This window comes from Ranitomeya imitator, chromosome 1 (genome assembly GCF_032444005.1).
Source record: "Ranitomeya imitator isolate aRanImi1 chromosome 1, aRanImi1.pri, whole genome shotgun sequence".
NCBI classification, from domain to species: domain Eukaryota; kingdom Metazoa; phylum Chordata; class Amphibia; order Anura; family Dendrobatidae; genus Ranitomeya; species Ranitomeya imitator.
The window spans coordinates 740,202,749-740,229,355 of record NC_091282.1 but is presented as its reverse complement, the minus strand read 5'-3'; the positions used below and the strand labels follow the sequence as shown (position 1 = coordinate 740,229,355).

General features: G+C 43.9%; 1 protein-coding gene across 1 annotated transcript in view; it reads left to right on the top strand.

The window, feature by feature from the left end:
* The first annotated feature begins 404 nt into the window (after positions 1-404).
* LOC138644984 (coiled-coil domain-containing protein 170-like) overlaps positions 405-26,607 on the top strand; it is a 105,378-nt gene continuing 79,175 nt past the window's right edge. The window contains exons 1-3 of the mRNA XM_069733944.1: positions 405-620; positions 2,923-2,984; positions 22,442-22,481. Coding sequence (XP_069590045.1) covers positions 501-620; positions 2,923-2,984; positions 22,442-22,481 — 222 coding nt within the window. The 5' untranslated portion in view covers positions 405-500. The remainder of the gene's footprint in view (positions 621-2,922; positions 2,985-22,441; positions 22,482-26,607) is intronic.

Here is a 26,607-nt window from a genome sequence, read left to right as displayed (position 1 = left end):
TGCTGTTTATTGCAATTACCGTAATTCACTGTCCGGGAATGCAGAATGTCTGATAGTCTAGAAAGTCTAGTAATCTGGCACTTTTTTACCAGCATGTAATATAAATTCGCACAATGGATGATAATTCGTCACGTAGAACAATGTATAAACCCACAGCATATAAGACCGTAACGGTATACGGTGCTCCAGTGTCACTACGACGCATGCACCGTGCACGGCCAGTGCTATAGCAGCCAGTATTGATCACACTATTGGTAGTGAGTACATCAATAGTAATACATGAGTCTGTTTCTCAATGAATCCTACACTTAGTGACAAGTTACTACAACAATGCGACAGTAGGACAGGTGTTGTGCAGGTCCCCATAGGAACAAAGAGCGTGCCACTCCTATTTTCCCAATAGGAACCCATGCACTTGTATAGTAGAAGCCATTGTCAGTGGCAGTGAGGTGTTACTACTACAAGACCACAAGAACAGCAAGTCACCACAGTCCGGCAGGATGTCAGATGTGTCCAATCAATACAACTACGAGGATCGAATCGAAAGATTATTCGACACAGGTTCATCTCCTGGCAGATCTCTTTCCAAGTTTCGGGATTCTCTGAAGTCCTTTTCGGAGGTATAGCCTGGAAACTATTTTATTTATTTCCGTGTTATTACTTGTTTATTATATTAACAATGCTGTAGTTGTAGACCTGTGCCCCTATTGTTGGAGAAATACGGCTCCCATTAACTATTTTTTATTGTGTCCTATAAATTTAAGGGTTTCTATGAAAAATATTTAGAATTGAGAGTCCTCAGTGGTTGATACCTTTTAATGGCTAACTGAAAATTTTAAAAGGTATCAACCACTGAGGACTCTCAATTCTAAATATTTTTCTATCTACTGGCTAACACGGTACCAAGATATATATCTTTCCTGTATCAAAATAGGGTTTCTATGAGAATTTAAAGGGGTTTTCCACTACACACTAATATTGATGATTTATCCAAAGGTCATTCATATAAATGCAATGGAAAACCCCTTTAAATGGGCACCCCCATGGATCAGCTACTAGCAACTGGATGTAAACAGTGTACAGAGTGGAAAGCCTCTGGTCACAGTGTTTAAAGGGGTTGTCCAAGTTTAGCATAAAAGTCTGCAGTCTTTATGAATCCTCACTGTGTGCACGGTCAGGATTCAATCGTGTCAGCGGTGAGACTAGTCGGTCTCATGACAAGATATGTATACTCCTGGCCACGTTCCGACTAGAGATGCGCAGCCTGGCTCCATTCACTTGTATTGAACAAGACCGCGCACGTCTAGTTGGAATGTAGCTGGGAGTTTGCATATGGCATACTTGCAGTCACATGACTGCCTGCTTCCAGTGCCAGCACTAGAGAATCCTGACAGCATGTGCTGTTCGTAATGTAAGGATTCACAAGTATGCAGTCACTCCATGCCAAACATCGACAACACCTTTAATAGCCGCTCCCGGGGACTACTGAGCAGCTCCTGACTGAACATGAGCTGCACTACCCGGCAGTGGCCACTACATAGCGGGTGGCGCTGTGTTTCGGCTCTGTCAGCTGTATATGCCACCTGAAATTAAAAAGATTAGCCATTGAAATTCCCACTGTTGATCCTCTCAAACACACCATCCGCTTGTCAGCTTTGTCCGACTTTCATCTAATGTGTATGAGGGCATGAAGGGGACCCCAAATTATTCACTGTTGTCCTGCAAATCTGAGCTGTTTATAGCAGCCTGTGTCAGGGGTGGACACCGACAGAAAAGGGCCCCTGTGTAAGAATACTATATGAGCCCTTTGCAGTCCAATGTCACTGGGATAAAAGCCGCTTGCTGCTTTGGAGGTAGTAGTGGCCCCCTTTCCCCTTTGGTCCCTGTTCGGCTGCACAGGTTGTACTGTACCAATGATATGTCCGCCCCTGGTCTCTAGATTGTTAAAAGATTAATAATAACAAATGGAGTGCGGAATCCAAGACTTACCAGGAACTGTAGAAAACTTCACGGTCTCGGAAAACTCCCAATCACATGGTTGTCCTCAGTATAACTTCCACGATGAAGGGACAGTTGGTGGCTTTCTTCTGTAGGGTCATACGTTCTCCAGATTTCTTGGTCTTGCTGTAAGTGAAGCAAATGAACATGTTACATCCAATTATAATTTATTAAATGATTAGTTCTAGAGTAAATTTTAGGAACATGATGTATTGCAACATCTCTGAGAAACAGATGGTTCTTATGACTGCACAAATAAAGCAGTGTTCCCCTAGGGAAGGGAAATACAATGTCACAGCTAAAAACCTGCCGACTGTAAAATAGGTTGCAGCTAGATGAAGCACACTACATTACCCTCCACAGTCCCACTATCTATGTTGTGGTTCCAATATTGGAAATTATGAGAGAGAAATGTCAGATGATGGTAGGTGGGCTCCATGCATTCAGGTAGCTCTAACCTCTAACTGTAGAGAGTTATTCCCAAAATAGAAAGTTGTCCCTTATCCTCTTATCCATAGGATAGGAAATAACTTGCTGATTGTTGGGGGTCCGACCACTGAGATTGTTGAATTAATAAGGTTAATAGATTACTCAAAAGTGAATCTGTCAGAAGTTTTTGTTACTTAATCTGAGACTGCATGATACAGGGCAAGAGAGGCTGATTGCAGTGATGTATCACTTCTGCTGTAGATTCAATACAATTATTAGTATTTTATTAGCAGGAGATTATCACTAGAGGACTAGGTGTCTCATAACTCCTGCCAACCAAGCCCCCACCACTGATTGGTATCTTTCTGCCTATGCACAGTGTACACATGTTCATTCCCTTCTATAGGAGGTGTATGAGACATTTTAGCATATGCAGAGGAGATGGAAATTCATAGAAATGTGTAATTATGAATTTTTATCTTTTTTCCTTTTTAGTTTCATGATCAAGAACATTCATTCACAAATAATAAAGATGGCTCCCAGCAGAAAACAAAAAGGTATTTCTCTTGTGTTGTTGTAACCTAATGGATACAGTTTATCAAATGCACAAACACACAATGTAAGGCCTCGATCAGACAAGCTTTATAAAATAGGATAAGTAGTAAGCCGGGAGGCCGGGTAGTGGTGCCTTTCTGAAGTCCTCTGTTCAGACAACCCCTTTAAAGAGGGATGTCCACTACTTTAAAAAAACAACCTAAATGGCTCAAGATGGCGGGAAAAGTAAAAAAAAAAAATAATAATAAAAAAGAAGAATGATATTCACTTACTGTACTGGAGCCGGTTGTTACTGTGTTCCCCTGCTGGTCTCCTGGCTTGTTCTTCTGGTGGGGACATCATGTGACTAGTGATGAGCAAGTATACTCGTTGCTCGGGTTTTCCCAAGCACGCTCGGGTGGTCTCCGAGTATTTGTAAGTGCTCAGAGATTTAGTTTTCGTTGCCTCAGCTGCATCATTTACAGCTGATAGACAGCTTGAATACATGTGGGGATTCCCTAGCAACCAGGCAACCCCATGTACTCAGGCTGTCTAGCAGCCGTAAGTCATGCAGTTGCGTCAACAAAAACTAAATCTTGAGCAGTTACAAATACTCGGAGATCACCCAAGCAACGAGTACACTCACTTATCACTACACGTGACCACTGCAGCCAACCAGCCTTCACATTCCATCCAAGCCGAATGATAGATTATTTATTTTAGCTGGGAATATGAAGGCTGCAGCGATTGTGTGATGCCTCCTTTTCATGAGAAAAAAAGTCAGGAGACCGGTGGGGCGACACAGTGCAGAGTATGAGGATCTGATCCAGTAGTAATGTTTTTTTTCTAATTATTTTCCCACCGTCCTTGACCTATTCAAAATATATTTTAAAGTAGTGGACAAACCCTTTTGTGTAAATCTTTATTGAAACAAATTGCATGAAAATATTCATTACAGATCAAATCATCGTCAGACAAATATGTGTTTAAACAACTTTCGATGTAAGCACTTTTGAACAATAAAATGCGTTATGGTTTGAAGTAACTTGAGTGATAAAATTCTATCATCCTTGGTGTGAGCATATGGAGTCGGTTAAGATTTAAGAGCTGGATCAGCTATATTATAACATCATGTAATAACTTCAAAATAGCTTAAACTTTATTTATGTTTAAGAAAAGATAGAGAAGAAAAGAGAGAAGAGGGGGGGAACAAGTGAGGAGGGATTGGGTTCCTGGTTTCCCGTCTGCAATCAACTGCGTCCCATCCAAGATATCAAATCCGGAGTCTCTCTGAACATGATCCATGGAGACTGAACTTTGTCTAGGGTTCCTGTGTCCTGCCCAATCAACTGCTCCATTCTGTATATATGGTTCAATTCTAAAACAAGATCAGAGCGTGATGGAGATTTGGATTGTTTCCAATACCGAGGTATTAGATTGCGTGCGGCTGTGAGTAAATGTCTAAGAAGACCTCCCTTAAATCTGGCAATGGAGAGATCGCATATCGATAACAAGGCCAGCTCCATAGTCGGCTGCATCTCATAAAAGGATAATTTGTTGTGTAGATCAAATACATCCTTCCAGAATTTATGAATGGGAGGACAAGACCACCAAATATGTGAGTATGATCCCTTTTCTGTCCAACACCTCCAACAGAGATCTGGGGTGGATGGGAACATATTGTGGATACTGTCCGGGCATGTATACCATCGGGTCAGTAGCTTATAACTTCTCTCTTGGTGGTCAGCACACGGCGAAGATCTGAAGGTATGGAGGAGACACTTGGATCTATCCTCTAGTGATAAGGTTTTGTTTAGATCATTCTCCCATTTCGCAAAGAATGTAGGAGAGCCAAACGCGGTTACCTGATGGTCCTGAAACATCCTATATAAGAATGATACCGAACGCGTAGGAGGGCCCGCACCCAGGCATACCAACTCAAAGGGAGTGAGGGGTCTAAATATGTTGGTCTGCTTAGAAATCACATTAATGAAACTCTTAATCTGTTCATATGGAAACCATGAGCCAGGAGGTGGGTTTGATTCAGCAAAGAGGGACCGTAGGGGTTTTATTGCGGATTGGGTTATATAATCATAGATTATCGGGTGGCTGTCCTTGTGTTTATGCAAAAAGAAAGCTTTATCCCGTCCAGCAGGAAAATCTAGGTTGTCGATAACCGGGGTCATGGGGCCAGGTATCGAGGAAATGTTGAGTTTTTGGCTACCGTTTTTGATGAAAAGCACTAGGTTTCTTGTGGGGAGGGGAAGTTCCTCTCTCAGTTCCTGTGCGTTATTCTTTTGCCAAATGTTTGAAATAGGATTGGCCGTAGAGAGTTTAAATTCCAAGTTCACCCATTTTTTGTTACATGCGTGATGAAAAAGATCCAACACGCATGTTCCCAGGGATGCATAGTTGCAAAGCTGGAAGTTTGGAAGGCCTAGTCTTCCTGTCTGCTATGACCTGCTTAAGAGCTGGTACGATATACGTGAGCGCTTGTCAGACCAGATATATCGTGTGATCATGGTCTTAAGCCTGGAGAAAAAGGAGGGCGGGAGAGCCATAGGGATAGTCTGGAAAAAGTAGAGAAGACGTGGCAGCAAATCCATCTTGATGGAATTAATTCTGCCCAGTCAGGATAGATGAAGTTTATTCCACCTTTCCAGATCTATCTCTGCTCTGCGAAGGGCCGGTCTGTAATTGGCTTCATATAATTGTGTTGCTTTTGAGGTTAGTGTAATGCCCAGGTATCTAAGGAAATCTGTTCACCATCTGAACGGGAAAGAGGAGCGCAACTGGGAGACTAAGGAGGGCGAGAGTGAGACATTTAGAACTTCTGATTTATGTGAGTTTATCTTGAAATTGCTCAAGAGCCCAAATCTCTGAAGCTCTGAGATGATGTTGGGAATGGTGGTTATAGGAGAGGTGATGTACACGAGCACAACAAACAGGGCCAGTTTGTGTTCTTCTGACTGAATCTCTATACCCTTTATGGATGGGTTGTTGCGGATCGTGGTGGCTAAATGCTCCATGGTTAAAACATATAGTAAGGGTGAGAGGGGACAACCTTGTCTAGTGCCATTGCGAATTTGTATAGAGTTTGACAAAGACCCGTTCACTTTGATCTGTGCCGAGGGAGCCTCATAGAGCGCCATGATACTCCTCAGCATCTTCTTTTTCAACCCAATGCCCTCTAGTGTTCCGTGCATGAATTCCCATCCCACCCTATCGAATGCCTTCTTGGCATCGATTGAAAGTATACACATGGGACCACCACCCCTGTTGGCCCTATCAATCAGAGGGTTGGATCTTATGGTATTATCTCTCGCCTCCCTTCCTGGAATGTGGACAAACCCTTTTATTAGTGCATCTGTTGACTGCTTCCAGTGACAACCGGCAGAATTGTGAATGCAGCTCTGAAGTATAATAACTATTGTATCACAGGATCAATACAAGATAAGTAACAATGTAGTTACACAGCTACTGTCAGCTGTTATGTATGTAGCTGCGTCGTCTAATGCAGAGGTGTCAAACTGCATTCCTCAAGGGCCGCAAACAGGTCATGTTTTCAGGATTTCCTTGTACTGCACAGGTGATAATTTAATCACCTACACACATAATGATTACAGCACCTTGTGCAATGCTAAGGAAATCCTGAAAACATGACCTGTTTGCGGCCCTTGAGGAATGCAGTTTGACATCTCTGGTCTAATGGCTGCAGTCAATAGTATAGTTCACCATAGGGATTTAACGTTTCAAGGCAATGATGTCAGAAGATCAACAATTAATTCTGACACTGAAATGATTAAATAAAATAATATTAATAGAAAAAAAACTTTTTGGGGGTCCACGGTAAGAGGACCATGACCCTTCTGGGACCGCAGATAAGTAACAGTCTTATGTTATTTTCAATCTGCTTGAGTTCTACAATAATGCAGCTCTCACATCCAGGGAAGTAGAAACAAAGATATTGCTGAGATTAAAGTCACTGTTTGTTGTTTGATGACAGATATAAGGTCGAGAATCACATATATTTTGGAAATAACCTGAAGAAAAGACCCAGTGTTCCTCGAACAGACCTGATGCAGTGATATATAACAACAGTGCTGTAGTATGGACTGGACTCACAAATTGGTGCTGCACAGTTATTGCTTGCAGCACAAATCTATAATAATAATAATCTTTATTAATAATAATCTTTATTTTTATATATCGCCAACATATTCTGCAGCACTTTACATTTTTTGCACACATTATCACAATCTAAATTCCCTATCAATATGTCTTTGGAATGTGGGAGGAAACCGGAGTGCCCGGAGGAAACCCACGCAAACACGGGGAGAACATACAAACTCTTTGCAGATGTTGTCCTTGATAGGGTTTGAACCCAGGACTACAGCGCTGCAAGGCTAACCACTGCGCCACCACTAGCGCCAACATATTCTGCAGAGCTTTACAGTTAAACAGTTTCAAACACAAAAGTCATAAGTAACAGTGTTAACAATAATATAATGATTAAAGCAAAATATGACGACCCTGCTCGTGAGAGCTTACTGTCACGCACGCGCCCAGACTTGTTTGTGCGGGCATACGGGGGTGTGGCCCCACTGGACCACAGACCAAACTTCCCTGGAAGGGGCGTAACTAAGTAGCTTCCTAGGTGTTCGCTGGAGCCTCTGATGGTGAGGTCAGACTTGTGCAATAGGAAGCTACCAGGTGCCACTCCAGGGTGATGTCTGGCTGTGGCTGCTGATCCCACTAAGGAACGGAGCGGGCACGGCTGGCACTCTGGCTGACAGGCGGGCACGGCTGGGACACAGGCAGGCAGACGGGTACAACAGAGACACTGGCGGGCAGGCGGACACGGCTGGCTCTCTGGTAGGCAGGCGGGAACGGCTGGAACATAGGAAGAACCGGTAGGGACCGGTCTGGCAGGAAGGTATGTGAAACAGGTTGGAACTAAGGAGGACTAAGTAACAAGTAGAGAAAGACCGCAAGAGCGGATGCAGAGCGAAAGCACAAGAGCTAGAACCAAGAACAGAAACGCAGGAGGCTGAGTACGAGTAGAAGGTGGAGCAAAGAGAAGAGAAGGAGAAGGCAGAGCCAAGGGCGGAGCCGCAAGAGGCGGAGCCAAGGGCGGAGATGCTGGAGGCGGAGCCAAGGGCGGAGACGCTGGAGGCGGAGCCAAGAGCAAAGACGCTGGAGGCGGAGCCAAGAGCGGAGATGCTGGAGGCGGAGCCAAGAGCGGAGACGCTGGAGGTAACGCCAAGAGCGGAGACGCTGGAGGTAACGCCAAGAGCGGAGACGCTGGAGGCGGAGCGGAGATGGAGCCAAGTGCAGAAACAAAGGAGGCGGAGCCAGATAGAACCGCAAAGAGCGGAGCCAGATAGAACTGCAAAGAGCGGAGCCACAGAGCAAAGCCAGAGAGTGCGAAGCAAGGTCTGAGTGCAGAGCTGCAAGAGTGCGGAGTGTAAGCAGACTGAGAACACAAGGAAAGACAAAGCAGGGAAGGAAGCCACAGACAAGGAGACCGAGAAAAGACAAAGTACAGACAAGGCAATGGAACAAGACACAGGGACAAAGACACAGAGACCAGGATATTCTGCCTCTTGGAGGGCGGACTACAAGATCAAGGCAATAGCACAGAGAAAAGCCTCCAGAGAGGGAGAAACTCAGAGCAAGACCTGGCAAACTCAGAAGCAAGAAACAAACTGAGCTAACACATTGCACAGGCCCAGACCACAGGGTGGAGCTGCACTATATACAGGAGGCCTCTTGGTAATTGGTCAGGAACTGATTAGACAGATGCACCTGATTCCTATAAGAACCAGAGAGTTCAGGCGCCGGCCTCCTATACACATAGCCATGAGGCATGCAGAGAGCAGAGACACAGAACATGGAGCTGGCATGAAACAGAAACCACATCATGGCCTGGAGCAGTGGGTAAGATTGTGTGAGAGATGTGAGGCCATGATGTGATGCCAGCAGAGTTGTTACACTTACAATCTACAATGAGGTGGTGGAGATACAAAGTACAGGTGTGTATTTACAATGATGTATTTATAATGATGGTCCAGCCATCTTTATGGGGTGCTGAATAAGTGGAAATAGTGAATGGGCTACACATGCACACTTACCGTATTTTTCGGACCATAAGACGCACTTTTACCCAAACAATTTTGTGGGAAAAAGGGGGTGTGTCTTATGGTCGCAATATACTTACAAATCCTGTGGCTGTGGCGGTGCGGCAGGGCTCTGTGGTGTGGTGGTGGTGGTGGGCTGTGCTCCAGGGAAGTGGCAGGGGCTCTCTGTGCTCTGTGGGGGGCTCCGCCGGCATTTCGTCAAAGCCCGGAGGCCCCCGCATATACGTTGCTGCCATGTTGTGGTGGCCTCCAGGAAGATGGCCGACGAGCTGGGGGCGGCGCATGCTCAGATTCAGATCTCGGGACTGAATCTGAGCATGCACCGGCCCGGCGGCCATGTTCCCGGAGGCCACCGCAACATTGCAGCAATGGATGTGCGGGGGCCTCTGGGCTTTAACAAAATGCCGGCGGAGCCCCCCACGGAGCTCAGAGAGCCGCTGCCACTGAGCCGCTGCCCCAGCACAGAGTCCCTGCCCCAGCACAGAGCTCCAGCACAGAGCCCCTGCCCCAGCACAGACCCCATGCCCCAGCACAGAGCCGCCACCCCTGCCCCAGCACAGAGCCAACGCACCAGCTTGGGATGGGGTTTCCCGAAGGCCACCGCACCAGTCTGGACCACTGAACGACCTCTATGACCACTCCCCCACTTGTGCCGATCTCTTCCCTGGTAAGCTGAATTCGGACTGTAAGATGGACCCCCATGTGACACTTCCCCCCCCCCCCCTATTTTCCTTCTGAAAATTTGGGGTGCGTCTTATGGTCCGGTGTGTCTTATGGGCCAAAAAATAAGGTACACATAAAATGGAAGAAAAGAGGCAGATCCCTAGCAAGAAATATTGGGGGGACATTTTCATTATAGTTTTTCAATTTTTTTGATGTAGGCTGAGCTTACTTCCTTCGCTTTATAAAGCCTGACACATTTATGAAATGTTTTCATCCTGCTTTACCGCATTTTGCCCTCTCCTTACTTTCTTGTCCCATGTTCCACTGTTGGGATAGTTTGAGCAGCACAAGGTTCTCCATTGGATTTTTGATTTGCTAAATTTTTTAAACGTTTCATATTATGGCATAATTTCACTGTACAAAGGGGATAGTGTATAATGATTCTCAAAGTTTCAAGTAGAAACGAAAATCTAAAGACTGTTGTGACAAATTTCTCAATGATTGTGCATCTATTTGGTAAATTTGTCACACTTTACATTTGCAGATTAAAAAATGCACACCACTGAATTACAAATTTTCAAAATGCCTCCATTAATAAAGTTTTGACAATTGAGTGTGCAAATATTACAAAAAAAAGTTTGCATTTTGATTGTATTACTTTAGTAGTAAAGGGAGAGCGCTTTAATGAACAAAAAAAATCAAAACTAAAAAACGACCATGGGTGGCCTATGAATCTGACCACAATGGAAATTCAGTTCTCACTGTGACCCTTCAGGCTCCCATACACATTAAATATCGTCCAAACCTGCTATTTTTGGTAGGGTGGGCCAACCACATAATGTGTACTGGGATGTCCCGACAGATGATTTACTGGGTAGGGAGAATATTGTTTTGTGGAGGTCACAGGAACGTGAAAAATATAATTTCAACAGCTAATAACTTCTTTGTACCTGAACACCCCTTTAAGTAACGACAGGGAAAACTGGAGCATTTGCGCTGGATTGACAGTCGATTGAAGAGGTAAGTAGTGTTTTTATTTATTTTTTATTTACTTATTTGTTAAACTTTTATAAGATTTGCACTTCTTTTTTTACTTTTTTCTAGAACCAATCTTTGTAACTAATCCCACTCAGATAACAAAAATCTAAGGTTGCGCTGCCCTGTAACTGTGGAGAGAGGAGGTCACCAGTCTAACTGGCTTGGTGACTCTGCTACGGCAACAACTTGCATGGGACAAATACCTCGCTTCTATGTGCACTTGAATTTTGTAGACAGATTTAAGTCACAAGAATTACATTAGATAGGGGCTCTTAACACAGGACATCGTAGTACACACGCTTTCCCAGAAATACTAGCTTAGCTACAATTACTGTATAGATGGATAGACTGGACTTTGACTTGCAAGACACTATTGGTTTTCCTGGACAGACCTGATTTAAGAATGTTTTTTTTTATATTGTTTGTCACTGTTGGAGTATACAACAGCTGCAGGCTTATTTATACATATGAGTCCAAAAAGGTGAATACGGAACACATTCACAATATCAATACCTCAAAAAGACCTAGTAGATGTATAGACCAGGCTACAGAATGTTTTTGTTCAAAAACTAGAAAATTGTATTGACATAAATAGAATAAAATATACACACACAGTAATATAACAGGATGCCTCCAATCCAAAACCAGCACTGAGAGTGTTAACAGGTATGTAGCCAATAATAATTTAACTTTAAGACAAAATATGTAAGGAACATTTCCATTATAGTCATGTGACTAATATTTTGTGGCTACAAAGAATGTCTATGATTGAGTAGGGTGCTGGGGAGAGATTGCTATACTCTGGTACTACTAAGGCTGTATAAAAATACTAAAGAAAGCCTATTGCATATATAGATGTTGTTTTCTTATATTTCTGACTACCATGCCTTGCATATATATGTTCCCAGAGCATATACACCTCACTAACAGGGTATAAATGAATACAAATAACAAAAGTACAACATCATTGAGATAAATAGTCAGGGAACCCTATGACCGATGGTATCCAGATACTATTACCCTAATTAGTAAAGGCTGAATGCACTCCAAACCCCAGCAGTAACCTAATCAAACTTCATAGTTACCTCTAAACACTCACTGAGCCGGGAAGTACCCCTACGCGCGTTTCGATAAGCTTCTTCCGGGGGCGTGTGTAGTTAGGAGGAGAAATGAGGGCTAATTTAAATAAGTTCCCAGCCAATCACCGTAGATGAAAAGTTCATGTGAGCCACCCTTGTAAGTACGGTATCTTACGCTATATCCTGTGCGGCCTTGTTCAATCGTAGATAAAAAGCGCCAGGTTGCTAGGTTACCGTACGCTTGGTATGAAGCACTGTGCAGTTGTACGTAGGAGCGGAAATCAAAGAACACCGTACACCTATTATCTAATGCGCAGCCGCTAACCAAGGAGTTGCCTAGCAGCCGTAATGCCAGTTACTAAGCGTACGGTAACCTAGCAACCTGGCGTTATGACTGCTGGGCAACACCTTGGTTAGCAGCTGCGCATTGGATCATAGGTGTACGGTGTTCTTTGACTTCCGCTCTTGCGTACAACTGTACAGTGCTTCATACCAAGCGTACGGTAACCTAGCAACCTGGCGCTTTTTATCTACGATTGAACAAGGCCGCACAGGATATAGCGTAAGATACCGTACTTACAAGGGTGGCTCACATGAACTTTTCATCTACGGTGATTGGCTGGGAACTTATTTAAATTAGCCCTCATTTCTCCTCCTAACTACACATGCCCCCGGAAGAAGAAGCTTATCGAAACGCGCGTAGGGGTACTTCCCGGCTCAGTGAGTGTTTAGAGGTAACTATGAAGTTTGATTAGGTTACTGCTGGGGTTTGGAGTGCATTCAGCCTTTACTAATTAGGGTAATAGTATCTGGATACCATCGGTCATAGGGTTCCCTGACTATTTATCTCAATGATGTTGTACTTTTGTTATTTGTATTCATTTATACCCTGTTAGTGAGGTGTATATGCTCTGGGAACATACAGTATATATGCAAGGCATGGTAGTCAGAAATATAACAAAACAACATCTATATATGCAATAGGCTTTCTTTAGTATTTTTATACAGCCTTAGTAGTACCAGAGTATAGCAATCTCTCCCCAGCACCCTACTCGATCATAGACATTCTTTGTAGCCACAAAATATTAGTCACATGACTATAATGGAAATGTTCCTTACATATTTTGTCTTAAAGTTAAATTATTATTGGCTACATACCTGTTAACACTCTCAGTGCTGGTTTTGGATTGGAGGCATCCTGTTATATTACTGTGTGTGTATATTTTATTCTATTTATGTCAATAAAATTTTCTAGTTTTTGAACAAAAACATTCTGTAGCCTGGTCTATACATCTACTAGGTCTTTTTGAGGTATAGCTGCAGGCTTATGCTGTATGTGAAGTACACTGTGTATGTTTATTAATACTGCACTGTCTGACCTCTTTGGTTTGTTTGTGTTGGCATTTCCTTTAATCCCCCATGCTATGATGATATAGGTAATGGTTGCTGTATGTCCCAGGTATAATAGTTTAACTCATTGGTGACAGAACTAATTTTGTCCTTAATGACCAAGCCAATTTTTACAATTCTGACCACTGTCACTTGATGAGGTTATAGGTCTGGAACACTTCAACGGATCCCACTGATTCTGAGACTGTTTTTTTCGTGACATATTGTACTTCATGATAGTAGTAAAATTTCTTCGATATGACTTGTGTTTACTTACGGAAAAAAAACGGAAATTTGGCAAAAATGTTGAAAATCTAGCAATTTTTAAACTTTTAACCCCTTAAGCCCCAAGGGTGGTTTGCACGTTAATGACCGGGCCAATTTTTACAATTCTGACCACTGTCCCTTTATGAGGTTATAACTCTGGAATGTTTCAATGGATCCTGATGATTCTGACATTGTTTTCTCGTGACATATTGTAATTCATGATAGTAGTAAAATTTATTTGATATTACCTGTGTTTAGTTGTGAAAAAAATGGAAATTTGGCGAAAATGTTGAAAATTTTGCAATTTTTCAACTTTTAATTTTTATGCCCTTAAATCACAGAGATATGTCACACAACGTACTTAATAAGTAACATTTCCCACATGTCTACTTTACATCAGCACAATTTTGTAACCAATTTTTTTTTTGTTAGGGAGTTAAAAGTTGACCAGCAATTTCTCATTTTTACAACACCATTTTTTTAGGGACCACATCACATTTGAAGTCATTTTGAGGGGTCTATATGATAGAAAATAACCAAGTGTGACAGCATTCTAAAAACTGCACCCCTCAAGGTGCTCAAAACCACATTCAAGAGGTTTATTAACCCTTCAGGTGTTTTACAGGAATATTTGGAATATTTAAAAAAAATTAAACATTTAACTTTTTTTCACAAAAATTTACTTAAGCTCCAATTTGTTTTATTTTACCAAGGGTAACAGGAGAAAATGGACCCCAAAAGTTGTTGTACAATTTGTCCTGAGTACGCCAATACCCCAAATGTGGGGGTAAGCCACTGTTTGGGCATATGGCAGAGCTAGGAAGGGAAGGAGCGCCATTTGACTTTTCAATCCAAAATTGACTGCAATTGAGATGGGACACCATGTTGCGTTTGGAGAGCCACTGGTGTGCCTAAACATTGAAACCCCCCACAAGTGACACCATTTTGGAAAGTAGACCCCCTAAGGAACTTATCTAGATGTGTTGAGAGCTTTGAACCCTCAAGTGTTTCACTACAGTTTATAGAGCCATGAAAATAACAATTCTTTTTGTTTTCCACAAAAATTATTTTTAAGCCCCCAGTTTTGTATTTTCTCAAGGGTAACAGGAGAAATTGGACCCCAAAAGTTATTTTCCAATTTGTCCTGAGTGCGCTGATACCCCATATTTTAGGTTAAACCCCTGTTTGGGCACACGGGAGAGTTCGGAAGGGAAGGAGCACTGTTTTACTTTTTCAATGCAGAATTGGCTGGAGTTGAGATCAGACGCCATGTCGCGTTTGGAGAGCCCTGATGTGCCTAAACAGTGGAAACCCCCAATTCTAACTGAAACCCTAACCCAACCACACCCCTATCCCTAATCCCAACCCTAACCACACCCCTAACTCAAAACACCCTTAACCCTCATCCCAACCATAACCCTAACCACACCCCTAACCCTGACACACCCCTAACCCTAATCCCAACTGTAAATGTAATCCAAACCCTAACTTTAGCCCCAACCCTAAGGCTGGGTTCACACTTTGCGGTTTTTACCGCGGAACCACCGCGATTTTGATGCTGCGGGTCCGCAGCAGTTTCCATAGCGTTTACAGTAACATGTAAACCCTATGGAAACCGCAAACCGCTGTGCACATGCTGCGGGAAAAACCGCGCGGGAACGCAGCGGTTTAAAACCCGCAGCATGTCACTTCTTTGTGCAGAATCGCTGCGATTCTGCACCCATAGGAATACATTGAACCGCTTACTTCCCGCATGGGGCTGTGCCCACGTTGCGGGAAGTAAGCGGATAATGTGCGGTTCCTACCCGGGGTGGAGGAGAGGAGACTCTCCTCCAGGCCCTGGGAACCATATTTGGGGTTAAAAAATAAAAAATCATGTTATACTCACCCTCTGAAGTCTCAGCGCTGCACGCGGCCGTCCGGTCAGAGTTGCTGTGCGACCAGGACCTGCGGTGACGTCGCGGTCACATGACCGTGACGTCACGAAGGGTCCTTCTCGCACAGCATCTTTGGAACCGGACCGCCGGGTGCAGCGCCGAGGAGATCGGGACGTCAGAGGGTGAGTATAACCAATTTTTATTATTTTTAACATTACTATTGATGCTGCATATTGCTGCATATGCATCATCAATAGTATAGGCGGAAACCCGCAGCGGAAACCGCGGAACAAACCGCGATAAATCTGCAGGGAGAACCGCAGTTGTTTTGCCCTGCAGATTTATCAAATCCGCTGCGGGAGAACCCGCAGAAGGACAACGCAAAGTGTGAACATAGCCTAACTGTAGCCCTAACCCTAACTTTAGCCTCAGCCCTAACCCTAACTTTAGCCCCAACCCTAACTGTAGCCCTAACCCTAACTTTAGCCCCAGCCCTAACCCTAACTTTAGCCCCAGCCCTAGCCCTAACTTTAGCCCCAACCCTAACTGTAGCCCTAACCCTAGCCCCAACCCTACTTTTCCCTAACTAAGAGGGTGATGAAGGGGGTTTGATTTACTATTTATAGCTTTTTTTTAGCGTATTTTTGTGATTCGCAGCTGTCACACACTAAAAGACGCTGTTTATTGCAAAAAAATAGTTTTTGCGTTTCCACATTTTGAGAGCTATAATTTTTCCATATTTTGGTCCACAGAGTCATGTGAGGTCTTGTTTTTTGCAGGACGAGATGAAGTTTTTACTGGTATCATTTTCGGGCACGTGACATTTTTTTGATCGCTTTTTTTTTCGATTTTTGTGAGGCAGAATGACCAAAAACCAGCTATTCATGAATTTCTTTTTTTTTTTTTGGGGGGGGGGGGGAGTCGTTTATATCGTTCCACGTTTGGTAAAATTCATAATGCAGTTTTATTCTTCGGGTCAGAATGATTACAGCGATACCACATTTATTTTTTTTAATGTTTTGGCGCTTTTATACGATAAAAACTATTTTATAGGAAAAATAACTATTTTTGCATTGCTTTATTCTGAGGGCTGTAACTTTTTTATTTTTTCGCTGATGATGCTGTATGGCGGTTCGTTTTTTGCCGGACAAGATTACATTTTCAGCAGTACCATGGTTATTTATTTCTGTCTTTTTGATTGCGTGTTATTCCACTTTTTGTTTGGCGGTATGATAATAAAGCGTTTTTGCCTCATTTTTTTTTTTTACGGCGTTCAGTGAAGGGGTTAATTAGTGGGACAGTTTTATAGGTGGGGTCGTTACGGACGCGACAATACTAAATATGTGTACTTTTATTTTTTTTTATTATTTAGAGAAAGAAATGTATTTATGGGAAAAATATATATTTTTTTTATTTAGGAATTTTTTTTTATTTTTTTTTATTTTTTCTTAGGCCGGTTTCACTTCGCGTTTACCTGATCTGCGGCGGGCTGCGGACTTCCTCCGTGAAGCCCCGCCCTCGGCCGCAGCTCCGCGGCTAGCTCCGCCTACATCCGCATGCGGCCTGCGTACCTATATTTATCATTAGGTACGCAGGTCGTGCAGATGGTGCCGTATGCGTCGTTTTGACGATGCGGCGACCAGCGTAGGACGCAGCCTGTAGCAATTTTTTTTTCCGCATCGTCAAAACAACGCATGCGGCACAATCCGCATACAGCCGCTAGCAGCGGAGGTGCGGCGGTGGGCGGGGCTTCACGGAGGAAGTCCGCAGCCCGCCGCAGATCAGGTAAAAGCTTGTGTGAAACTAGCCTTACACATCTAAATATTTTTTTTTTACTTTATAAAGTTTTCCCGGGTGGGGGGGGGGAGATCACACTATAGGGTCACATCGCTGATCTGACACTTTGCACAGCACTGTGTCAGATCAGCGATCTGAGAAGCAGGACTGCAGGCTTACCAGCACTTGCTCTGAGCAGGCTCTTGTAAGCCACCCCCCTGCAGGACCCGGAAGTAGCCCCGTGGCTATTTTGGATCTGGGGCCTGAAGGGAAGAGACTCTTGGTACAAGGTGAGCACATCGTCTTGTATCGAGGGTCTCAGGGAAGCACGCAGGGAGCCCCTTCCCTGCGCTATGCTTCCCTATGCCCCCGGAACACTGCAATCATGTTTGGTCGCAGTGTTTCGGAGGTTAATGTGCCAGGTGCGGTCCGTGACCACTCCTGGTACATAGTGCCGGATGTCAGCTGCGATACTCGGCTGACACCCGGCCGCGATCAGCTGCGCTCCCCCCTGTGAGCGCGGCCGATTGCATATGACATACTATCCCGTCACTTGGAATTAAGTCCCAGGTCACCTCGTCGGGATAGTACGTCATATGGGATTAAGGGGTTAATGTTTGTGCCCTTAAATCAGAGAGCCAGATCAAACAACATAGTTAATAAATAACATTTCCCACATGTCTACTTTACATCATCACAATTTTGGAAACATTTTTTTTTTTGTTATTAAGTTATAAGGGTTAAAAATTGACCTGCGATGTCTGATTTTTTTCAACAAAATTTACAAAACCATTTTTTTTAGTGACCACCTCACATTTGAAGTGAGTTTGGGGGGTCAATATGACAGAAAATACCCCAAAGTGACACCATTCTAAAAACTGCACCCCTCAAGGTGCTCAAAACCACATTCAAGAAGTTTATTAATCCTTCAGGTGCTTCACGAAAACTAAAGCAAGGTGGAAGGAAAAAAATGAACACTTTACTTTTTTCACAAAAAATTTACCTTGGAACCAAATTTTTTTATTTTCACAAGGGTATCAGGAGAAAATGGACCACAAAATTTGTTGTTCAATTTCTCCTGAACCCGCCAATACCCCGCACGTGGGGGAAAGCCACTGGTGGGGTGCATGGCAGGGCTCAGTAGGGAGGGAACACCATTTGACTTTTTGATCACAAAATTGGCTGGAATCAAAGGCAGGCACCATGTCACGTTTGGAGACCCTGGATGTACCTAAATAGTGGACGCCCCCCAATTATAACACCAACCCTAACAGCCCTACCCATGACCCCAATCCCAACCCTAAACCTAACCACAACCCTAACCCCAACTCCACCACCACCCTAATCCCAACACCCCAACCGTAACCCCAACACAACCGTATCCCCAACACAACCCTAGCCCTAAGACAAACCTAACTCCAACCCTAACCCCAACACCACAACCATAACCCCAACAACACAACCCTAAGCCCAACCCAAAACCTAGCCTCAACACTAACCCTAGCCCCAACCCTAGCCCAACCCTAACCCTAGCTCTAACCCCAATGCTAGCCCCAACCCTATCCTCAATGCTAGCCTCAACCCTAGCCCAACCCTAATCCTAGTTCTAGCCCCAACCCTAACCCTAATGGAAAAATGGAAAAAAAATACTTTTTTTAATGTTGTTATTTTTACCTAACTAGGGGGGTTTGATTTACTTTTTTAAAACATTTTGATCACTGTGATAGGGTCTATCACAGTGATCAAAATGATCCTATAGGAAAAATCTCCTATTTTTGCTGGGTACTGGCTGGCACATGTCGGCAGGTGCACTGCACATGCACCCTCCATTTTCTTCCTGGAAGAAGCTGCTGAGGGCCGGCGGACAGAGCCGGAGGGTTACATTGATGCCGGAGGTACCGGGTAGGCTCGATGGACCACATTTCTCTGTCCTCTGGTATGCTTGATCATATCAGTGGAGAGAGAAATAAATGGGAAATCGGACTAATCAAATAACGGCGATTGCAACACTGGGGACAGTAACCGAGTAGCCGAGCCCCCGGAGATTTTCCGAAGCTGGCGGGTGCTATACCCTTAAGTGGCGCTGAGGAATAAGTACCCTTAACTGACGCCTTTAAAAGGCGTATTGGTGGTCGTTAAGGGGTTAATACCCCACAATGTTCTGCTTCTGCTGAAAGCTGAAATCTGTACCAGTCACTCTGACTGCTTTGTCTCCTCCTGTTATTGGCTCTTTGTAAATATTTGTCCATGCAGCCGTCACACATAGCACAGGAGTCAAGAGTTGAAATAGCATGACACTTTACCATGATTATTTTTGTTCTTGTCTTTATGGGATCAGGGAGGTCAGATCCCCAACAATTGGACATTTGTAGCATGTCCTAGAGATTACTACCAAGGTTTATGATTGCTCAACTCCTTTAACCCCTTCATGACCTTGGGATTTTTCGTTTTTCCGTGTTCGTTTTTCACTCCCCTCCTTCCCAGAGCCATAACTTTTTTATTTTTCCGTCAATTTGGGCTTATTTTTTGCGGGACGAGTTGTACTTTTGAACGACATCATTGGTTTTAGCATGTCGTGTACTAGAAAACCGGAAAAAAAATTCCAAGTGCGGTGAAATTGCAAAAAAAGTGCAATCCCACACTTGTTTTTTGTTTGGCTTTTTTGCTAGGTTCACTAAATGCTAAAACTGACCTGACATTATGATTCTCCAGGTCAGTACGAGTTCATAGACACCTAACATGACTAGGTTAATTTTTACCTAAGTGGTGAAAAAAAATTCCAAACTTTGCTAAAAATAAAAAATAAAAATATTGCGCCATTTTCCGATACTTGTAGCGTCTCCATTTTTCATGATCTGGGGTCGGCTGAGGGCTTATTTTTTGAGTGCCGAGATGACGTTTTTAATGATAGCATTTTGGTGCAGATACGTTCTTTTGATCGCCCGTTATTACATTTTAATGCAATGTCGCGGCGACCAAAAAACGCAATTCTGGCGTTTCGAATTTTTTTCTCGCTACGCTGTTTAGCGATCAGGTTAATGCTTTTTTTTAATTGATAGATCGGGCGATTCTGAGCGCGGCGATACCAAATATGTGTAGATTTGATTTTTTTTTAATTGATTTATTTTGATTGGGGCGAAAGGGGGGTGATTTAAACTTTTATATATATTTTTTTTTTTTTCACATTTTTTTTAACTTTTTTTTTTTACTTTTGCCATGCTTCAATAGCCTCCATGGGAGGCTAGAAGCAGGCACAGCACGATCGGCTCTGCTACATAGCAGCGATCTGCTGTTCACTGCTACGAAGCAGAAAATCAGGTGTGCTGTGAGCGCCGACCACAGGGTGGCGCTCACAGCTACTGGCGATCAGTAACCATAGGGGTCTCAAGGACCTCTATGGTTACAATGGAGAAGCATCGCTGACCTCCGATCATGTGACGGGGGTCGGCGATGCCGTCATTTCCGGCCGCCCGGCCGGATGCGGTAGTTAAATGCCGCTGTCTGCGTTTGACAGCGGCATTTAACTACCGTATATACTCGAGTATAAGCTGACCCGAGTATAAGCCGACCACCCTAATTTTGCCACAAAAAACTGGGAAAGCCTATTGACTCGAGTATAAGCCTAGGGTGGAAATGCAGCAGCTACCGGTGAATTTCAAAAATAAAAATAGATCATTATTTCCCCATAGCTGTGCTATATAGTGCTCTGCGCCGTTCATATCTCCCCATAGCTGTGCCCCATATAGTGCTCTGCACTGTTCATATTCCCCCTTGGCTGTGCCATATAGTGCTCTGCAGCGTTCATATCTCCCCATAGCTGTGCCCCATACAGTGCTCTGCAGCGTTCATATCTCCCCATAGCTGTGCCCCATATAGTGCTCTGCAGCGTTCATATCTCCCCATAGCTGTGTCCCATATAGTGCTCTGCACTGTTCATATTCCGCCTTGGCTGTGCCATATAGTGCTCTGCAGCGTTCATATCTCCCCATAGCTGTGCCCCATACAGTGCTCTGCAGCGTTCATATCTCCCCATAGCTGTGCCCCATACAGTGCTCTGCAGCGTTCATATCTCCCCATAGCTGTGCCCCATATAGTGCTCTGCAGCGTTCATATCTCCCCATAGCTGTGCCCCATACAGTGCTCTGCAGCGTTCATATCTCCCCATAGCTGTGCCCCATATAGTGCTCTGCACCGTTCATATTTCCCCATAGCTGTGCCCCATACAGTGCTCTGCAGCGTTCATATCTCCCCATAGCTGTGCCCCATATAGTGCTCTGCAGCGTTCATATATCCCCATAGATGCTCCACATAAATCTGTGCCATGGCCGCTGCTGCTGCAATAAAAAAAAAAAGCCATACTCACCTCTCTTGCTTGCAGCTCCCCAGCGTCCGGTCCCGGCGTCTCTGCACTGACTGATCAGGCAGAGGGCGCCGCGCACACTATATGCGTCATCGCGCCCTCTGACCTGCACAGTCAGAGCGGAGACGCTGGGAAGATGGAGCGGCGCCCTGCGGCTGGAACGCGGACAGGTGAATATGACATACTTACCTAGTCCCAGCGATCCTGGCGCTCCCCGCCTGTCACAGCTGTCTTCGGTGCCGCAGCTTCTTTCTCTATCAGCGGTCACCGTTACCGCTGATTAGAGAAATGAATAGGCGGCTCCACCCCTATGGGAGGTGGAGCCGCCTATTCATTTCTCTAATGAGCGGTCCCACGTGACCGCTGAAGAGGGGAAGAAGCTGCAGCACAGAAGACCGTGGGACGGCAGGGACAGCGCGAGGATCGCTGGGACTAGGTAAGTATACCTCAGCGCCCTCACCCCCTCACCCGCCGACCCCACCGCTACCGTGACTCGAGTATAAGGCGAGAGGGGCACTTTCAGCCCAAAAATTTGGGCTGAAAATCTCGGCTTATACTCGAGTATATACGGTAGTTAATAGGCGCGGGCAGATCGCGATTCTGCTCGCGCCTATTACGGGCACATGTCAGCTGTTCAAAACAGCTGACATGTCCCGGCTTTGATGCGGGCTCACCGCTGGAGCCTGCATCAAAGCAGGGCTTCTGACCTCGGACGTACTATCCCGTACGAGGTCAGAAAGGGGTTAAACACAACTAGCTAACTACGGTAATAATCTCAATAATAATATTGAGATCTGAGCTATTACACATGAGTTATAGAAAAACAACCCTGGAATTGACTTTACACCAGTGAAGTGTTGCACTTCGTTACTCATTCTTTTTTTTTTCCAGACACTACTATGACCTGCATGACAGTCGTGGAGATGATAAGGTAAGATGGTATTGTGGAGTAACAGCAGGTTATTACTGTTTGTGCAACTTTCCCCCATAAAAGATGGATATACCGAAAATAATAATGCAATTTTCACATGTAAGATACTGGAGCGAGTTTCTAAATGTGTTAGGGATTGAAAAACCCCAAACCATGATGCAAATGGCACTGACATGGCATCAGTTTACCAAAACGAAGAAAAAACACGACAAAAAGATCACAAATCTAATTAAATAATCAATATAAATGTATTAAGTGCTCAGGTAAAGATGACAAAAAGGAAGGACAGGGAAGGGGGTACAACCACTAACACATGTCAAAAAGTAAGGGCGCTCACTGGGCAAAAAGTGTACATAGGCAAACAGGAATCCATATAGTACTATCAAATAACATTATATATAGGTATTGCACATTTCCCGTGAAGCCTAGTCTGCATAAGTCTGGCAAAGAGGTATAGGTCATATGCTCCTGGACTTTTTCCTGGCATATACAGGTAATTATATCAGCTATTTTAAGCTGTTTCTACTTTTCCCCTTGTATTTATGACCTGATTTCTCCTACTCCTGCACTAATTAAAAGCACTTCACCTTCATATTAAATGTTGTAAATTTTTTTTTAGCAGAGCAGGGTTAATCTGATCAGTTGAGAGCTCCTGGAAGCTTTACTCTGTTAAGGCTCTCAGCTGTGTACTGTTAGCCACTCCCATCTCCTATATAATCTGGGCCCTGGCTAGCACTCAATCTTTTGCTGCATGGCTGGAGGCTGTTGGTGGTTGTTATTGGAGAAGGCGTTTGGTGGATTTATCTTTGACTGTTGCTTGGCTTGGAGTGTGTGATAATTCCCTTTCTTCTTCTACTTTGGTTTAACTCCATCCCCCACAACCTGGTGCACACCTTTGTTGTTTATATGTGAGTATATTTGTATGATTGGTATTTTCCTTTATCCCTGTTTGTATTACCTTGTTTGTCTGGTTGGTGTATTATGGTACACTACTACTCCCCTCTTCCCTGGATGGGGGAAGGGTACAGACTGAGGGCGGATTCAGGAGCTAAGGCAAGGTATGTGGCCCCTGCCTCTTCACCATCAGACGTAATCTGGGGAACAGGGCGAGCTAGGGCGCCCCTAGCATTAGGGACAGAGAAGGAGCCCCTGGTCACAGGACACCCGACAACAGAGTCAAGACACACTGTTTTGATGCTGACCAGGATTGCTAGAGGGCGCTGTCAAGGTTCACGCAGTGTTTACAAGCCAGACAGTAGCGGTGGTTGCTCTACTACGCAACAATCTGTAAACAAAAGAAAAGTGTTAATATCTCAAAAAGGGCTGCAAATTTGAATACACAGTAAACTGAAAGAGTTTTTGTTTTTAAAAGGACTATCTGACAATAGCCAGCTATGACGAAGAGCAGACCCCTTTAGGAAAAGGGGACATGTATAAGCGTGTTGTGAGATATATATATATATATATATATATATATATATATATATATATATATATATATATATATATATATATATATATATATATATATATATATATATATATATATATATATACAATACAGACAAAAAGTTTGGACACACCTTCTCATTTAAAGATTTTTCTGTATTTTCGTGACTATGAAAATTGTACATATATATATGTCTTATATTCTAGGTTCTTCAAAGTAGCCACCTTTTGCTTTGATGACTGCTTTGCACACTCTTGGTATTCTCTTGATGAGCTTCAAGAGGTAGTCACCGGGAATGGTTTTCACTTCACAGGTGTGCCCTGTCAGGTTTAATAAGTGGGATTTCTTGCCTTATAAATGGGGTTGGGACCATCAGTTGTGTTGTGCAGAAGTCTGGTGGATACACAGCTGATAGTACTACTGAATAGACCGTTAGAATTTGTATTATGGCAAGAAAAAAAGCAACTCAGTAAAGAAAACGAGTGGCCATCATTACTTTAAGAAATGAAGGTCAGTCAGTCCGAAAAATTGGGAAAACTTTGAAAGTGTCCCCAAGTGCAGCGGCAAAAACCATCAAATGCTACAAAGAAACTGGCTCACATGAGGACTGCCCCAGAAAAGGAAGACCAAGAGTCACCTCTGCTTCTGAGGATAAGTTTATCCGAGTCACCAGCCTCAGAAATCACAGGTTAACAGCAGCTCAGATTAGAGACCAGGTCAATGCCACACAGATTTCTAGCAGCAGACACATCTCTCCAACAACTGTTAAGAGGAGACTTTGTGCAGAAGGCCTTCATGGTAAAATGGCTGCTAGGAAGCCACTGCTAAGGACAGGCAACAAGCAGAAGAGACTTGTTTGGGCTAAAGAACACAAGAAATGGACATTAGACCAGTGGAAATCTGTGCTTTGGTCTGATAAGTACAAATTTGAGATCTTTGGTTCCAACCACCATGTCTTTGTGCGACGCAGAAAAGGTGAACGGATGGACTCTACATGCCTGGTTCCCACCGTGAAGCATGCAGGAGGAGGTGTGATGGTGTGGGGGTACTTTGCTGGTGACACTGTTGGGGATTTATTCAAAATTGAAGGCATACTGAACCAGCATGGCTACCACAGCATCTTGCAGTGGCATGCTATTCCATCCGGTTTGCTTTTAGTTGGACCATCATTTATTTTTCAACAGGACAATGACCCCAAACACACCTCCAGGCTGTGTAAGGGCTATTTGACCAGGAAAGAGAGTGATGGGGTGCTACACCAGATGACCTGGCCTCCACAGTGGCCAGACCTGAACCCAATCGAGATGGTTTGGGGTGAGCTGGACCGCAGAGTGAAGGCAAAAGGGCCAACAAGTGCTAAGCATCTCTGGGAACTCCTTCAAGATTGTTGGAAGACCATTCCCGGTGACTACCTCTTGAAGCTCAACAAGAGAATACCAAGAGCATGCAAAGCAATCATCAAAGCAAAAGGTGGCTACTTTGAAGAACCTAGAATATAAGACATATTTTCAGTTGTTTCACACTTTTTTGTTAAGTACATAATTTCACATGTGTTAATTCATAGTTTTGATGCCTTCAGTGTGAATGTACAATTTTCATAGTCATGAAAACACAGAAAAATCTTTAAATGAGAAGGTGTTTTGTTTTTCAAATGAACTCGTGGATGGTATTGTGTCTCGGGGCTCAATGGATCACTGCAATCAATCATAAACGCATGTGATAATTAGTTTTCCAGATGATTTTAATTAAAGGAAAACTACTTTAAAATGATGTTCCACATTATTAAGCAGACCACAGGTTTCAAGCAATATGGGAAATAAAAAGGATCTCTCTGCTGCTGAAAAGCGTTAAATAGTGCAATGCCTTGGACAAGGTTTGAAAACATTAGATATTTCATGAAAACTTAAGAGTGATCATCATACTGTGAAGAGATTTGTGACTGAAACAGAGCACAGACAAAGTTCATGCAGATAAAGGCATAATAAGGAAAGTTTCTGCCAGACAAATTCATTGGCTTAAGAGAGCAGCTGTCAAAATACCATTACAAAGCAGCAAACAGTTATTTGAAGCTAGTGGTGCCTCTGGAGTCCCTCAAAGGCTTGCTGTGGTGCATAAACCTACTATTCGGCCACCCCTAAACAGTGTTCACAAGCAGAAACGGTTGCAGTGGGCCCAGACATACATGAAGACTAATTTTCAAACAGTCTTGTTGAGTGTCGAGCAACCCTGGATGGTTCAGATGGATGGAGTAGTGGATGGTTGGTGGAGGCCACAATGTCCCAACAAGGCTGCGATGTCAGCAAGGAGGTGGAGGAGTCATGTTTTGGGCCGGAATCATAGGGAAACAGCTGGTAGGTCCCTTTAAGGTTCCTGAAGGTGTGAAAATGACTTTTTGCGTAACATACGGTCAAGCTGCTCCCACAACAGCTCATTGGGGCTGATATCTGGTGACTGCACTGGCCACTCCATTACAGATAGAATACCAGCTGCCTGCTTCTTCCCTAAATAGTTCCATAATTTGGAGGTGTGCTTTGGGTCATTGTCCTGTTGTAGGATGAAATTGGCTCCAATCAAGAGCTATCCACAGGGTATGGCATGGCGTCAGGGCCGTATTTGCCACTAGGCACTTGAGGGCACGTGCCTAGGGCGGCGGGATGCGGGGGGGCGCCCTTGAGC